The sequence below is a fragment of the Solanum lycopersicum genome, chromosome 6 (assembly GCF_036512215.1).
Source record: "Solanum lycopersicum chromosome 6, SLM_r2.1".
NCBI classification, from domain to species: Eukaryota; Viridiplantae; Streptophyta; class Magnoliopsida; order Solanales; family Solanaceae; genus Solanum; species Solanum lycopersicum.
This window is the reverse complement of record NC_090805.1, coordinates 43,387,495-43,404,881: the sequence shown is the minus strand read 5'-3', so window position 1 is coordinate 43,404,881 and position 17,387 is coordinate 43,387,495. Positions and strand designations below refer to the sequence as shown.

Below are 17,387 nucleotides of genomic sequence, written 5' to 3'. Positions count from 1 at the left end.
TCTCTCTTTCTCTCTCTAGATCTCTCATCTCTTTCTCTCTAAAGTTCTTGCATTTTTTATTCATCAAGTGTGTGTGGATTCGATCTTAACAGGGCGAACTGTAAAATCGGTTACAGTTGATGTTATTTTCTCAGTTTGTAAATTCAATTTTAAAAAAAATAAAAAAATTCAAGGTATTTGCCAGCCTTTGAGGTAACTGAGATCTCATTTCTTTACATAAATGGAGGTTACTGCAAATTGCGTTTGAGTAATATTCGAAAGTGATGAACAAGATATCTTCTATTAGATTCAAAACCATTGAATTAGTAATAGTATAGTCATGTAAATGACCATAGAAGGTTGCCGTGGTGCAGTAAATATTCCTTCGTCCTAAACTTAAGGTCTCTCATTTAGGACATGCAAATGAAGTCGTCTTTTATAGAAAACGCTTTACTCCTCATAGTGAAACTATCCAACGTAAGAATCTGAATTAACAAGGTGGAACTTGGAAGCCAAAAAAATTATAGTGTAAAAATGTTTTTATTTTTATAGAAAATAGTGTTCACCACTAAGAGTTTGTACCATGGAATAGTAATTATCATCAACAATTTGTTGGACATGTGCATTTAACGGTGCGACCTGATAGTCGATGAAGTGGGTAGAGGGTTATAAGTTCTAAGCTTTAAATTTGAGCAGAGAAAAAAGTACACGTAGGTGACTTTTTCCATCTACTCTAGCGTTGATGGATATAGTTACTTAACATCTGTTACGATGAAAGATAATAATTAATAAAAACAATCAAGTTGACTGAAAATTGATCCAAACATCACGGTAATTAGAAAACACTTGGTTGGACATAAAGTTGCACAAGTATATGATAGAGATGATGTGAGGGGAGCTAGGGTGAGTTGTATATTAGTGAGTAATGTGTGGTGATTTTTTTATTAGGACTATCAAGGAAAAACAAAAGTTCATACGTAACTAAGAAAAGGTGAAACGTGGAACAAATTAATACTTTAAACTTATATTCTCTATCAATCAGTATTTATTTTCTTGTTTGGATTTTGTTGATAACATAAAAAAAAAAAATAGTTTTATCCACGATGAATTCCTCGATACAGACTACAAAGAGTTCTTCCAATGAGCATTAACTAGTTTGAAATTAACTAATTTGAAATTGAATATGAAATTTTTTTTATTAGAAATCTCACTTTCAAATAATACTTAATTTAAATTTAATTAAAATTTTAATACAAACTCTACTTTTCAGATATCAGAAAATTAATTCAAATAAAACAAAGGAGAATTTTCCATTTGAAGTTGATTTGGTCGTTGCTTGGCCAAACAAAACTATTATTCGTCAATTAAGTGTAGCCATAGCCATCCATGCAAATGGCAACCCTCCAAGTTCCAAGAAACATCATCCATATACATTAAATAATATAAACATTTCATTTTTTACTATACGAAAATCACATACTTCTCTTTCTTACGCTATATAACAAAAACAATTTTAACAGCAATAAATATGCGCATTAATAAAAAATATTAAATAATTTTTAGTAACAATAAATATGCACGTTAAATTCTTTATTAATATTAAGAAATTGTCATTAAATTTAACATTGCTACAAACTTTATTATATTTACAAAGAACGCTTAAATATATCTATCACTAATAATTGCTTTAAAAGAATATATTTAGCTGACTCTTTAAGTTATTTGTGATATAAAAATCCTATACGTGCATTCTATTTTCCTGTTTACTATTGATGTTCTAGACAATTTTAAAATATATATATATATATATATATAGTTTTGGAAATACTAGCAATTAGCCAGTCATATAGTCCCTGGAAGTACTGTTTTTATTATGTTTTTCATTAAAAAAGATAATTAATTATAGATATATTAATTATAAAAATCCATGTAATTTAAGTGGAAATTATAAAGTTTGACACTCATAAACTAAATCAATACTTCATTCGAGAAAATAAAACTAATCTAATCAAACAAATTAAAGACACCTAAAATATTGTAAATTAAAAGCCAAACAATCTGAATTGATATTTACAAACTTGCACAACATCAATTAAATATTTCTCCACAATGAATACATGGATAGTGACCATTATCTATTACTTAAGGAGTACTATAAAACAAACAATTTGTGTATATAATAATAAGATAAAAGACATTTGCCTGCATATGAAGGTGTCTCAATTTTCAAAAATGGCTGCTAATTAATCAATATTTTGTTCGTTTACATATGACAAATTTTGTCGATTCAACATATAATTAGTCAATGAATAATATTAATAATTGACGGATTAATCAAAGATACATTCTAGTATATTATAGATATAAATTAGTCAGATTTTCTAGAATATATAGAATGTGACTCCCACGTCCTGTATTAATATTTCTACACCCTGCAATAATAAAAGGAACAGTTCACATTCATCAGTTTCATAATATACAAATTTCTTTTATTTTCTTTTTTGAACAATATATATCAAGATATTTAAGAAATAATTATAGACAATTATCCATGCTAATTGAAATTAGTAACATGCAACAACAAAAATAAACATTCTTTGTCAGGGTAGTCGCACTGATAGTGTAAGATTTTCATTAATTTGTCCTTCGATGTATAAGTTAAATACATTTAATTTATAAGAATGAACGTGAATTTAGCATAAAGGAACATATACGTCACACAGACTCACAGGTTTAAATTTGAAATATATATATAAAAAAAATATAGCAACAAACTAGTTTTCATCGTTATATCGAGTATTATTGTAGCATATATGTCAGGATAGGGTAATAGATTGTCTACATTACATCCCTTATCGGGTGCGGTCTTTCTACATGCGTATCAAAATGCACTACATCAAAAGTAATTCTTAACAATAATCAATTAATTATAAATAGCTTAATCATCGCTATAATAAGCGAACTTTGTAAATATCCCTAGAGTCTATATTAACATTGGATCAACTAACAATTAAGTAATATCGATAAATATTTTAACACTCTTTATTAATTACTATGCTTGCATGCTGCTAAAAGTTGTTTTTGCTGTATTGATGGTGAATTTAGCATATAAATTGGATGTAGGAAATTAAAAAAGTTTGAATATTAAACATTACTACTTACTGTCTGTAATCAATATTGAGTGAAGGTGTATTTGGAAGAGCAATTGCAGCTAAAGCAGCATTAGAAAGAACCATGGTGGTTCCTTCTTTAGTTGGCCTTGATTGTGATGTTTTTGCTCTATCAACTATCTTTATCTGAATTGTTTGTCCAGCTTTACATGCTTTTGGCAACACTGAGTTAATACAACTGATCAAATATTGTCTTCCACATGCTGCTCCATTGTCCCATATTCCTTCCCCTGCTGCTGCAAAGAAGTTGCTTGATGGGAACTGTGTTGGATCATTCCCAAAACACTCCGTTGCTGCGCGAACAATATATTAGTTGTCATGTTTCATTTCTCCCGATAGAAAAAAAAAAGAGTCAAATTAGTACATAGATATACTTATTGGTACCATTTATTGTTTGGGTGGTAATAGTTGTAAAATAGACAAATACAAGGGGTGATTTGATAATTTAGGTTTAAGAAAATCTGAATTAGACGAGAAAAAAAGTTAAAGTGGATTACATGAATTTTCACTGATCATATCAGATACTATAATAATTGTAAGACTATTATAGAGAAACGTGATATGTTGTATATGTTACACTTAGTGGCGGAGCCACCATAGCTTTAGGGGGTTCATTCTCTGCGACTGAAAATTATATTATTTTTAGATGATTATAATAACTTTTTTAGGTATATATAATAGATATCGAAACCCCCTTATCGAAAATTCTGACTCCGCCTCTGATTACACTCCCTTGAGGTAGCCTGAAATGTAGGTAGGTTGTCTACATTACATTACAGTATTCCTTTAGAGTATCTACCACCTTCTATGATTACGTGAGAACGTAATCAAAATGCTTAATGCACTGAATTATCTTTATTTTACGAGCGAAAATTTAATTTAAATGTAACTTACGTGTATATGGTGGCTTATACTGGCTGGCAGTTCCAATATCAGCTTGTGAAGCATGAAATAGTTGAGCAAATAAAAAGAATATAGGCAGCCATATTGATGAAGCCTTTGACATCCTAAAAGAAGCAAGGAACTTTGATATAAATATATACAGTATTTAGGCTTTGTTATAGTTTGCAGTCTTTTCGACTATATATATACAAGAAATAATGATTGTGATATGATTAAATTTTTTAAAAATGAATTTTTGGTCAAACTCTTTTATAATATACAAATTCGCAGAGTTCACTAAATTAATATCATGATTGAAATTTGCACCTAATAACTTTTAAATCGTGAATTTATCTCTTGGCTCACCGCCTCTCACCTCTAAATTTAATATGTTAATTCATAAAATTTATAACGTCTAAATTTTGAATTTTGTCATGGTAATCATATCTAATAGTCAATTAACTTCAAAGGAATTAGAAGGTATTATATATATTCTTCTTTTTTGCAGTGTAAATATTCATGGAGCATTGTAGATTCCAGTTTATAAGATATCACACATATTAATAGGACATCTATTCAAAGTCAATTATATATATTAATAGTATTGGATTTAACTCTTTGGAATTTTATAACTTTTATGAATCTCTCACATCTAGAAATTAATTTTTTTTTTTAAAAAAAAAAAACTACTTTGAACATACAATTAATATGTAGGGAAAAGAATAGGGGAAATGTACCTTTCAATATTATTATATTTGAAAAGAGAACATTTATGTGCCATGTAACACAACTCTACACATAGAGAATGGAGAATCATTTATAATTTTATTCAAGAGTATAAGAACTAACAAACCAACTACATAATTGCAATTTTAAAATTTAAGCTAATAAACTAATTCGATTTAATTCTAAAGTTTAGTCAAATAATTGTAATGTGTAAACATTAATTACCAAAGCTTTGAAATTGACATTGTGTTAGCAATATTTGACTTTCTTTTAATACTACTAGTTTTTGAGTTTGAGTTTGAGTTTTTTCTACTGATATTTAAAGCTTTGTATACGTATATTCAGTTATTAATAGAATAGATCTATCTACGTAAATTCAGTTAGTAATAGAATAAAAGAAGCGAATTCAAAAATTAAAATTTTTATTAGATTGCAATATGGTGTCGAAGAGTTATATGGTAATAAGCAGGCCATTTTTTAGTGCATGTGAATATAGGTGGATTAATAAATATACAACGAAAATAAGTCATGTGAACCAAAATGAAGAAATGTATAAAAGCAATTTTTGGGTCAATAAACGGCTGCCGATTTCTTAGAAAGTATTTAATTTGGCTATAATTAATTAATCAATCCATACTCTATACTCTATAGAAGATCTATGATTTGTTTTCGATCTTAATGATTGTTCGATTAAATTTGAATTGTATATTATCATTTTTAATATAATTTTTTATATGTGAAGGGCTCGAATTTATTGTTATCATTTGTATAAAAGTTAGTCAAATAATACAGAAACATAAATAAGATGAACAGATAGAAAATTTTAATTTGAGCCTACAGGAATCATTGTATTTTGTTAAGAAATTTAATTTCCTTACTTTTTCCGAAATTGCAGATTAATTTTTCTCAAGATAAAACGGATAAATCTGTTAAAGAAGTAGCAGTACCTCAAACTTCAATAACTTCAGCGAACGTAAAAACAATAACAATAGCACACACAGACTCAGTCAATCGAATTTTGTTTTATACAGAGAGGGAAAATTTTCAGTGTTTAAAAAAACGGAAAAAAAACCCTCCTTTTTATAGTCATTTTTAGCAAGAAACGTGTCTGTTCAAACTCGTTTTTTCGAGAAAGTTCTGTCTTTTGGAAAAAATGACGACTTTTCGAAAGAAATAGGCCCCTTTAAATCGCTATTACCATTGCACACGAATTTCAAATAAATTCTATTGCACCAAAATTGATTATGTTATTTAACTAATATTCTGAATTAATTTATAAAAAAAATGATCAAGATTTATTCGATTAACGAAATTGATTAAATAAATTTTGATTCCCTCATTTTTTCATTTTTGTCTTCTCTTTTTCCATTCACAATTTGCTAAAATCCAACACCTAAAACCTCTGATTAAGGATGAAATAGTCTCATCTAACACAATATTCGGTGTTTGTTAACCTTATGTGACTTAATATCCACAATTATCAAGTACATTGTTGGACTTATAATCATTCCTTAGAATTTGTCTTTTAATTTGTGATATCCTTCTATAAAATACTATTTTAATTATGTGTATTACATCTTAATTATCTGTCAAATCATTTTTCAATATTATTGAGTCAAGATATCTCAATTATCAACATTTAAGCACCATAATCCCATCTAATCTCACTTTAATGTTCATCATGTATTTCAAACATACTTAGAACAAAACTTTAAACATCTTTATAAGACAACAAAGTTTAAGAACATTTTCATAACTAGAAAATTAAAACTAGTAGCGAAACTAGAATCAAAAACAGATTCAAAAAAAAATATACGAAATATTTTTCTTAAAGAAGAATTGTTGTTAATATGTGTCTAAAGAATCTTACTGATTCCAACAAACTTTACAGTAACACAAAGTTATCAAGTTTAATGAACCAGTGAAGAACAAAAGAATAGAAGAACTGAAATTAATTCACAAATCTAAAATTTGTAAAACACGTACCAGAATCTGAAAAAATTTTAAAAGGAAAAAGATCAAGTCCACTGAACTCACTGTGTCTCCTTAAGAAAATTATTCCCCTCTAGTATCTGAGGTTTGATTTGCAATATGACCTATTATCTCAATCACCAGAGTATAGATACCAAAAACTCCGGTGTCAGCAAACCACTCAATGGCAGTAAAGTACACTGAGAATACTAGATTTAGTAGTTGAAGAAGAAGTCCATGAGATAAAATCACTCAATTTATAGAAAACAAAAGGTAGTGTGAAAAGGTTCTTATTTTGCCTTATCGGAAAAGACACAAACCTTTGAAAAAATCAAAATCTTTCAAAAAGATCGTCATGTTTCATAAAAGTCACAACTTTCCATAAAAGTCACAACTTTCCATAAAAGTCGCAACTTTTCATAAAAATCGTCACATTTCATAAAAAGTCGCAACTCTTCATTTTCCATTCGGACCTTTTTAAAACCCAACAATTGTACTAACAAAACTTATCAATATGTGTACTGTATATTTTTTCTGTTTATCTTAAGATCTTATACAATAAAAAATATTGACTCTTTGAAGACTTGATCAATACAGAATCTAATTAATTCATAAAATTGTAAATAATTCATATACATACTAAAAGTAAGTTGTAAGTAACTTTTTGCATTTAATTAAAAAGTTTGGTTTAGCACACACTAAAACAAATTAGTAGTCTACTAATCCACCAAAAATTAATTATTCACGTGCACATGTTGTACTATAGACAACATCAAACCACAAATTTTAAACAATTATCAATTTAATTATTGAATCCCTAAAATCATTCAAAAATGTGAAGGATTTATCGGAGTGATGGACGGTCACCCAACATGGATGGCTAGAGAAATTACTATTTTTCTAAAAGACATTTATATATCTCAATCCAAAAGTTTAGACAGGTCATAGATTTTACGCATTTATCAGCTCAACTCTTTTTTACTAATTTAATTCAGTTTGTCTAAAAACTATGCTAATATATATATATCGAATTAATTCATGAAAAATCTTATAAAAAAATATATTAGGTACTCAAATAAATTATGAAAAAAATTTAAAAAAGAAAGAGAATTGAACGGGTAGTTATACCCCATTTGTTAGGTGCCGATTTATCTCATGTAATAATAATTGATACGCTTAATTATTAACTCGTTTGACTCGTTCATTTGACATCTCTAATTTTCGTTCGAGAAGATTTGCTAAAGATTTGTTATTAGCCTACAATTTTGTGGGACCAATCAGATGAAATTCACGACAAAAAAAGGAATTGGAAAGAATATTGGGGTAAAAACTTTAAAATAAATAAATAAATAAATAAACAGAAAGGCATACCTTGATAAACTTTTAATGTAGAGATCTAGATGAATAATTTCTGCAAAATAATTGAAGAATTAAGATTAGATAGGTGATTATAGAGTGGGTATTAAAGGACTTAAAAGGAAATAAAAAAATTGAAGAATTAAGATTAGATAGGGCAATAAAGATTGGGAATTAAAGGACTTAAAAGGAAATAAAATCTTGAAATTTAATTGGATTAATAATTATGAGATTTGTAGATATCTTATTTACCCCAAAAAAGAAGCTTAGAAGCAATAAATTTAGATACTTGATTGACGGATGCTTTGATAACATTAAAAACGTAGCCTTATAAGCAAAAGTTAACAAAAAAATGGTATACGTCAATGGTAAAATTAGTTCAGAAAATATTATTCGTGCAATTATTTATATTTGAGTAATAATTATTTATTTATCAGTTTAATATATTTAAATCGTTAAAAATATAGTTCAAATTCACTATCCAGTAAAATCGTTAATCTTTTTATTTGAGTGTTATATTAATTGTGCTTATTGGACACTTTGCTTCTTTCATTCAACCGTCTAATCAAATAATCATATTAAAATCATTGCGTAGTGAAGGAATAATGAGAAGGTAATTATTATTTTTTTGCAATTGCTTAATGTGTAAAAAAAAAAACTGTATCTATAATTAATTAAATCATATAAATAAGTAATTATTGATCCAAACGTAATACTTCTTTCGTCCCGTCCCGGTAACACTTTTTCTATTTTAGTCGATTTTAAAAGAATAACATATTTTCAATATTTAGAATTAACAACTTAAGTATAAAATATTTATTTTAAATTTAATAAGATGACTTATATATAAATAAACAAAATATTCATTGATTTTATTCAAACATTCAAAAAAAAATTCTTTATATCTTTAATTTTACCCAGAGTCAAATACATTCACATAAATTTGAATGGATTGAGAAATAATTTTATTACAAACTGAGACATATTGTCACACTCCTATATTCCATGCCCGTTTTTAAAAAGAACGAGTGTTTTGAAAAAAATAGTTTTTTCAATTAAAGTGACAATTTTTATAAAGAATTATTTTTCCAATTCATATGGATTTTAAGAATTAATGAAGATGTTCCAACCTTATGATCCTAAACATGTCACATATCATGTTGAAAGCTAAAAATAGAATATTTACGAAAAAGAAAAATACATCATATTTTTAAAAATAGACTAAACAAGAAAATAGCTTTTTGAAACATAGTGAATAAGACATTAATGAATAATCTTTTATCACGAGTTAATTATGTGCACTCCGGGGGGAGAAATTAAAATCAAAGAAAAATACATTTTTACAATATTTTCTTCTTTTCTTTATTAATTATTTTTTTAAAAAAAATAGTGAGTAGGACTTTAATGAATAATCTTTTATCACGAATTAATTACGCACACTCTGAAGAGAAATTAAAATCAAAGAAAAATACATTTTTACAATATTTTCTTCTTTTCTTTATTAATTGTTTTTTTTTAATAAACAAACTAGCGAAAAGATAAATTGATAATACTATAAGAACGTAACTTATATAATAAAATGGGTTGCACACTATTTATAGGGTATGTGTGTTGTTTGTGAAGGAATTGTGGGATATGAGGTTTATGGGATTGATTATTGGAAAGTTTAGGCTATATGATAAAAAAAAAAATTAACTAATTATTCTTATATTTTAATTAATAAACATAGAAAATTGAATGGCAAATGTAAAAATAAAAATATCATTAGCAACATATTAAAATTATTAGCTTATTTATTAAATCCTAAGTTGATATGAAAAATATAATTTTTTCGTAAAATTTCTTTTTCTTCTGAAGGAATAAAAAATAAAATTTATCCTAAATTGTGATTATATTTTTATTGTTAATTTTCTAATTCTTAAAAATAAATTTATTAAAATAAGATAAAAAATATCTCATTTAGATCAACAATAAATATTTAAAGATTGGGATCGTTTAGTGTGAGGGATTAAAAATACTAGTTATGGGATAAGAAAATAGTGATGGAATAAAAAAATTATCTTGGTTGGTTGCCACGTTTTGGATAGCTTATTCCACCATTTATATCATAGTGATGGAATGAAAAAAATTATCTTGGTTGGTTTCCACATTTTGGATAGCTTATTCCACCATTTATATCATATAGTGATACGATAAGAAAATAGTGATGGGATAAAAAAAATTATCTTGGTTGGTTGCCACGTTTGGAATAGCTTATCCCACTATTTATATCATAGTGATGCGATAAGTTATCCCATATACATGATAGGATAAGTTATCTTGAAATAACTTGTTCTCAACCAAACGACCCCTAAAAGGATAAAATTTGAGATTCGGTAAAAAAAATTAAGGTGTTTAATGTTCATACAAATAAACATGGAATTATTCCCTCAAAGTATTCTAGCCCAAGAAAACCAAAATAGAACTGGAGGTTTGGCCCAAACTTATCCACCTATTATTTACCAAGTTGGGCCAAATGGGCCAGTTTGTTAGCCCAAACATACCCACAAAACAAGTCAGATACGTATTAATTTGGGAAGACTACCTTATTAGGCATACATTCATAACACATATACTAATTTCACCTATACTTTTAAATAATTACATATTATATCATTTATTAAGAATTTTCTATCATATATCGAGGAAGATACACCTATATATATATATATATATATATACTTTTGCTACCATTTATATTAAAATAGGGAAAGAGGCGAGCGAGATGGGAGGGAGTCGCGCTAGATCGTCATATATACCAAATACATAGGAGAGTGAAGAACGATATGGGAGGGAGGTGAGTAAGATTTGTCACCAGATATATGTGAATTCACTGGAAGAAAATGTACATAAAACAAATTTCACATAATTTTGACCTTATATATCTCGAGATACGTGTATTTGAACGTACATAAAAGCACCAAAATCTAATAAATTAGTATTATTGAAAACTAAATATATCTAAGTAATTCTTTCATAAACGAAAGAGACTTTCCAAGTTTCCATATCAATTTGCCTATGAATAAATAATAATACATTTATGTTGGATGAAAAAAAAAATCTTATAAAATAATGCTAACAGTCGTGAATCGTGATAGGGTGATACAAGAACTTTATAATCTTGATATAGTTGATATATGGTGACAACGACAAGTTAACAAAATAAAAAATAAAAATTGGTCTGAATAAATTTATAACATTAAAATTTTATTAAAAATATTAATTCTCTTTATTATTGTGTTTATTTATTATCGCTAAAAATTAATTTTATTGAGTATACATCTAATTCTGACCTTCTGATTCCAACAGATTACAAAAAAAGAAATAAACGAATTGTATTTGCACACAAAAATATTTCCTCTTTAAAATTAATATTTTTTTTTTTTTTGTTGCAATCAATTTCTATCACTTTAAAAAATTTAATGCAAATAACATTAATAATATCTTCAAAATGATTTTGTTTGTAGCACGCAATTACATTTTTGAAACAGTAGGTTCACATCATCTCTTGTTATTTTTTTTAATTAATAAATAAATAAATAGAACAAAACCATGGATGTCGATATGAGAGAAATAAAAAAATAAATCTTGAATAATTCTTCTTATGCAAATTGATTCCTGTCATATTTATTTTAATTATTTAATGCCGTAGACTTTAGGACATTTGACTATCTCAAGATCAATTAACGTTTACGTTTGGCAACAAATCTACAATATATACTACTCTCTCCGTCCAGAATTATTTGTCATGTTTTGCTTATCAAAAGTCAATTTAATTAATTTTCTAAAGTAAATTAGATCACATTAATTTGATATTTGAACAAAAAAATTAGATATTCTAAATTACATGAAAAGTACTATAGATTACAATTTTTATACATATTAATATGATGAAATATTACATCTTAAAATGTTAGTCAAAGATTTTATAATTTGACTCTAAAAATAAAAACCGTGACAAATAATTTCTAAGGAAGGGAATACTTTTTAAAATATCTCAGCTTCCTTGTTTGAAAAGTAATTATATTCTACTTAGAACCCCAATTAAAATATCCAAAGTATTAATCATTACAACAAAAGACAAAATTCTTCTCAATATTTCCTTTTATATTTGTCTCTATTTATTTGTTTATTTCAATAAATAAAAAAAGAATAATAATTTTTTTTTCTAATATATCCTTATTTAATTCTAGAAATTTTTTAGTACTATTAAGTTGTAATGCATGCTTTTAAATCAGAAAATACATTTATTATCACTTTATTTTAATTACTCAATTTTCAACGATTATATTATACAGAAATCACTAAATTAACAAAAAAATCACTCAACTATCTATAAATCACGAATGTATATAACTTGTCGACCTCATTTTGGATTGAGGCATCGTGACACTAAAAAATTAAAGTATATACCTCAAAAAATCATTTTGTATGATATTCATAGACAAATTAAGTTGAATCATTTTTTTAAAAAGTAAAATAATTTAATGACTTGTATACTACTTGATCAATGTTAGAATAACTTTATGGTTACAAACAAAATTTTGATGACCTTTTGTAATACTAATTATGAGGCAGAGTTAATTTTATGTTTTAAAAATAATAATTTAGTGACTTTACTCAATAAAATAAAAAATTAAGATAATTATATGTATATATATATGTTAGACGTCATTTTAGTGCTTTTGACCATCGCAAATTCTTGAGTGTTCAGTTTACATTATAAAAATATCTCATCTTATAGTTTGAAAAATTATACGATAATTTTAGCAAACCCAGTTGGATGTTTCTGCTAAATCGTTTATATTTTAATTAAAAATTAAAAGCTAGTGGGCCTTAATATTTAATTTGATTTAACTTTAAAGTCCCAGTTGAAAAGTATTATTGATTCAGATGTTATTATATATATTATTATTATAAGGGATAATGCACAAGTACCTCTCAACCTATGTTTGAAATCTCAAAAATACACTTATACTATACTAAGGTCTATTAACCCCTTAACTTATTTTATTAATAATTTTCTATCACTTTTCGATTTACGTGACACTATCTTGGGGGTCCAACGCTAGTTGACTTTTTTTTACAAAGATAGTATCACGTAGATCGAAAAAGCGTAGAAAATTACTAATTATATAAATTCAAGAATAATAGAACCTTAATATAACATAAATATGTCTCTAAAATTTCGGACATAAATTGAAAATGTTCTTTTACAATTTCCCTTATTATAATAAATAAAATGAATTTGATGATTTATTGCTGGAAAAAGCCTGGACAATATGATGGCCCCGAAAAGTTTGATATTAAAATAGTTTGCAGGTAGATACAATTTGGTAGGCCAACAAATTAGTAATGAGACATGTCCTAGTTTCGATAGTAATTGACAAGTTGTCTATCGATCGAAATATATATATATATATATATATATATTTTATATATATATATATATATATATTTTATTTTTAGGCCTTTTTATTATGTCGTTATTAGAATTATATGATGCGCGATATAAATATTAGTTAACAAATATTAACATATTCATTTACTATCAGTTATGTAAGAGGAAATCGAATTACTATGTATTTGCAACAACGTAAAGTGAAAAAAAAAAAGTAATGGACTTCAAAGTATAGTGACAAAGGAAAAATGACAGTTGAAAAAGGGAGAATTGATCGGTAAAGTAAGAAGAAGATAATTAAATATGCCAAATCAAAGAAACAAAACAAGACGAATGAAAGGAACAACTCAAATATTATGAAGGATATATAAGTGGGCAGGTATTAGTCGGTTCGATTTGATTTTACAGTTTATCAATTATCAGTATGATTTAATAGTTTATCAATTATTAGTATGATTTATTAGTTATCAGATTGTAGAAATGTTAAATTATTATAAAATCATTAAGATATCGTTTTGTCGGTTTATCGATCGGTTATTGATCATTATCGATTTGATTATCAGTTTAACCGTTAAAATTTGACATAACAAAGAATCATTGAAAATCACCCAGAAACAAGGTGACAAATCAAATGAACCATGCACATGAATTCACAAATTGCATATTACTTTATAATATTGGTGCAATATACCACAAATATAATAAATTATAGTTAAAAATAAAAATAAATAAATAAAAATGAATAAAAGTATATTCAGGCTGAGATACAAATATTTCGCCCTCTTGACATAATTTACATCGACCTGACAATATCACATGTCCCTATCCAGGATACAATAACCTAACACCGTAACGTTGTACAATACGATCAATTCTGCATTTAGTTGAAGAGTCAAAAGCACCAAAAAAACACTTGTTCATTCAACATATAAGTACTCTCATTTGTATAATGAATTAGTTGAAGATTTAGTATATTTTTCTTTATCTCAACTCTCTCTTTCACTACTCTAACTCAATATATACACAATATAATACTTCTAATCATTTCTTACCCTCTTTCTCATATACATTTGTTGTGTACTCAACACAATGTAAGACCACACTATTTCTCCTAGCAGCGAGGAGAGAGATAAAATTTAGTAAATTGGGTAAATGATTAGCTCAAAAAGTTATACGAGTTACAAGAATAATGACCATTTTCTACCAAATCTGATGAGAGTAATGGGCACTAATGTAATGCTTAAACCACCGATGGACATAACATGATACATATATGTCTACATTTTTATTAACATTAAAATATCACACTAACAAAAAAACAAACACTTTTGTATAATAACCAAGAATTTGAGACAACAAAAAATAAAAATAGAAAACGAAATTTTAAATCAAAAACTTTATATACAAAATGATATAAATATAACTATTGAATTTATTATTGAATTATCGATAAATCCATTAAAAAAATTTTAAACCATTAAAAATCGATAACAAAATAAAACTTAAATTGTTATCAAAATCGCTAAATCAACAACTCATTACCGATAATATCTTTTGTTGATTTGAATTACTAATTTAATTTAATTCTATTAACAACGAAAGATACATTCGATACTATTTTTCAGGGTTTTGTTTACGACCCCTTAAGTTAGAAAGGAGAGGAGCTCTTCAATTCTAGCTTTTTCTAATTGTCATATCAAGTCAAACTATATCACATGAATAAAAAACGAAAAATAATTAAACGATATCACGTAAAATAATAATAAAATAAGATAGAATCAGTTTTCGGCTGGTCCGAGGACAGGGTGTAATAATGAATATACACCCCACCGCTACTTGCCCCACCTCAACACCACATATTGCATTTTAGACTCAATAAATAGTTTTAAATATTCTCAAAAAAAAATTAAGAAAAATAAATAAATTTGGTGTTAACCATGAAAACTAAACTTTTGAGTATTATTTGTTTTATTTGAAATCTATTTTAAAAATTGAATTATAGTTGGAATTGTTTATATATATATATATATATATATATATATATATATATATATATATATATATATATATATATATATATATATATATATTCCAAATTTGATTTGCAACATAGTTTATAAAAATTACTTAGTTTGATTAATTCACTTAAAACATATTATTAAATATGCATGAAAAAGCAATATCTCAAAATGAATAGTCATATAATAACATGGATTGAATTTCATATATCATATAGTACATATGATTTTTGAGAGTTGAAAATGAAATTGTATTTAATTATAATTTTTGAAATTATTTTCATATTAACATGAAATTGACATAAACGTGAATATTTTTATTTTTAAAAAAGGGTACTAATTGGGGAAAAAACATGATTAAAGTGAAAAAGTCAAAATAAGATTATTGATGTTCTTTAAATTCTAAACACAATTTGAAATTATATTTAGAATCATAACTGAACACTTAATTTCAAATAAAATAAAATATTTTCAGTAAAAAATTTAATGGTCAAAGGCGTCAATAGTATAAATGATATTTACATATTAGGGGTAAGTAATCTTCCTACTTAACTTTTTGTAAAAAGTGAACTCTAAGACCTTGTAATATTTTAGTTGGATTTCTGGTGTCTATTCAATTAATAGTTATTATTTCATAAATTTATTTTTTTAATTAAAAATAAAAATAACTTATTAAGATAATAACTATTAAATGAATTATCATACATGAAATGATCAACTTCATAATAATTTTTATTCAATGAAAATAGAAAAAATAACGTACATGTTAATATTCGTTTGTTTGATAAATTTAACTTACGGTGTGTAATGATCCAAACTGTCGTTATTTGAGAAGAACAAAAAATTCGCAAAAAACTTGGACGCTGTCCCGCTACAGCAAGATAGATGTCGCTACAGCGAGATCGGCGAGACAGAATAATTACGAGAAATCATATTTTTTCCATCTTCCTAAAATACCTAGAAAAGTCGTGGAATACCCTAAAAACCTCAGAATAACTATCCTAAGTTTGGGAAAGAAAAAGAAGGAGCTTTCTAGCATGGAGGTGGCTGAATTATGCGAAATCTTGGCCAAATTCACCATAACGAGTCCGGAAAAGCTGGAAAATAAATCAAAGCCTAGGTAGGTTAGGTTTTATGCATTGAGTAGTTATAAATCTGTGCTAACCATTTAGTATACAAAATCAATTGTAGGAGATATGCATAGACCTTCATACACCGAGTACATTATGTGATTTCTATGATGCAACGTATTTGAGTTAGTTCTTGATGTAGAGAATTGATGATTGTTTGAGTGTTCTTAGTTATTTTCTTGAGTGGAATCCCTTTATTAAACAAGGTATTCGGTAGGAAAGAAATAATTTCGGTCTATGTTAGGTTCGGCCTATCGAAGTACAAGTTGTTGAATGATAGTAATTTAGGTTTAAAGCCTAATGACGATCCTTAACGAAAAACTAGGGCTGAACCTGGTCTCTTGCACGATAAGAATTGATGGAAATTCTTAGATGATGGTTGTGATTCTATGATGTGTGTGATATATGCTCGTTCACGCTTCATTATGATACGTGTGTATGCATGTTACAATGTTGTTCTCACTTGTAAAAAAAGAGATGTATGAATTGTTAATACCATGAAATCATGACTTAAATGTATGATCTTGATGATGTGTTGTGATTGTGATTATGGTGTGTGATTGGGGATCAGATTGCCACGTTCCGACAAATTAATTATTGGATATGGTTACCATGTTCTGGCACAACATTTGGATCGGGTTGCCACATTCCGGCACAACATTTGGATCGAGTTGCCACGTTCCGACATAACTTGGGATAAGATTGTCACATTCCG

At 26.7% G+C, this 17,387-nt stretch overlaps 1 protein-coding gene across 3 annotated transcripts; it reads right to left on the bottom strand.

The window, feature by feature from the left end:
* Positions 1-2,202: 2,202 nt before the first annotated feature.
* On the bottom strand, positions 2,203-8,266 carry LOC101246441 (EG45-like domain containing protein). Of its 3 annotated transcripts, XM_004241762.5 has the most exons (5): positions 8,100-8,266; positions 4,769-4,823; positions 4,044-4,156; positions 3,142-3,442; positions 2,203-2,411 (listed from the first exon to the last, which is right to left on the bottom strand). In XM_004241762.5, exons 2-5 carry the CDS (start codon positions 4,810-4,812, stop codon positions 2,405-2,407), a joined length of 465 nt encoding a protein of 154 aa, XP_004241810.2. In that variant the 5' UTR covers positions 4,813-4,823; positions 8,100-8,266; the 3' UTR covers positions 2,203-2,404. The 3 variants fall into 3 exon arrangements, with proteins under 3 accessions (XP_004241810.2, XP_010322749.1, XP_069155408.1); XM_010324447.4 differs by lacking the exon at positions 4,769-4,823 and having other exon boundaries at positions 8,100-8,264; XM_069299307.1 differs by lacking the exons at positions 4,769-4,823; positions 8,100-8,266 and adding an exon at positions 6,795-7,136.
* Between the last annotated feature and the right edge of the window lie 9,121 nt (positions 8,267-17,387).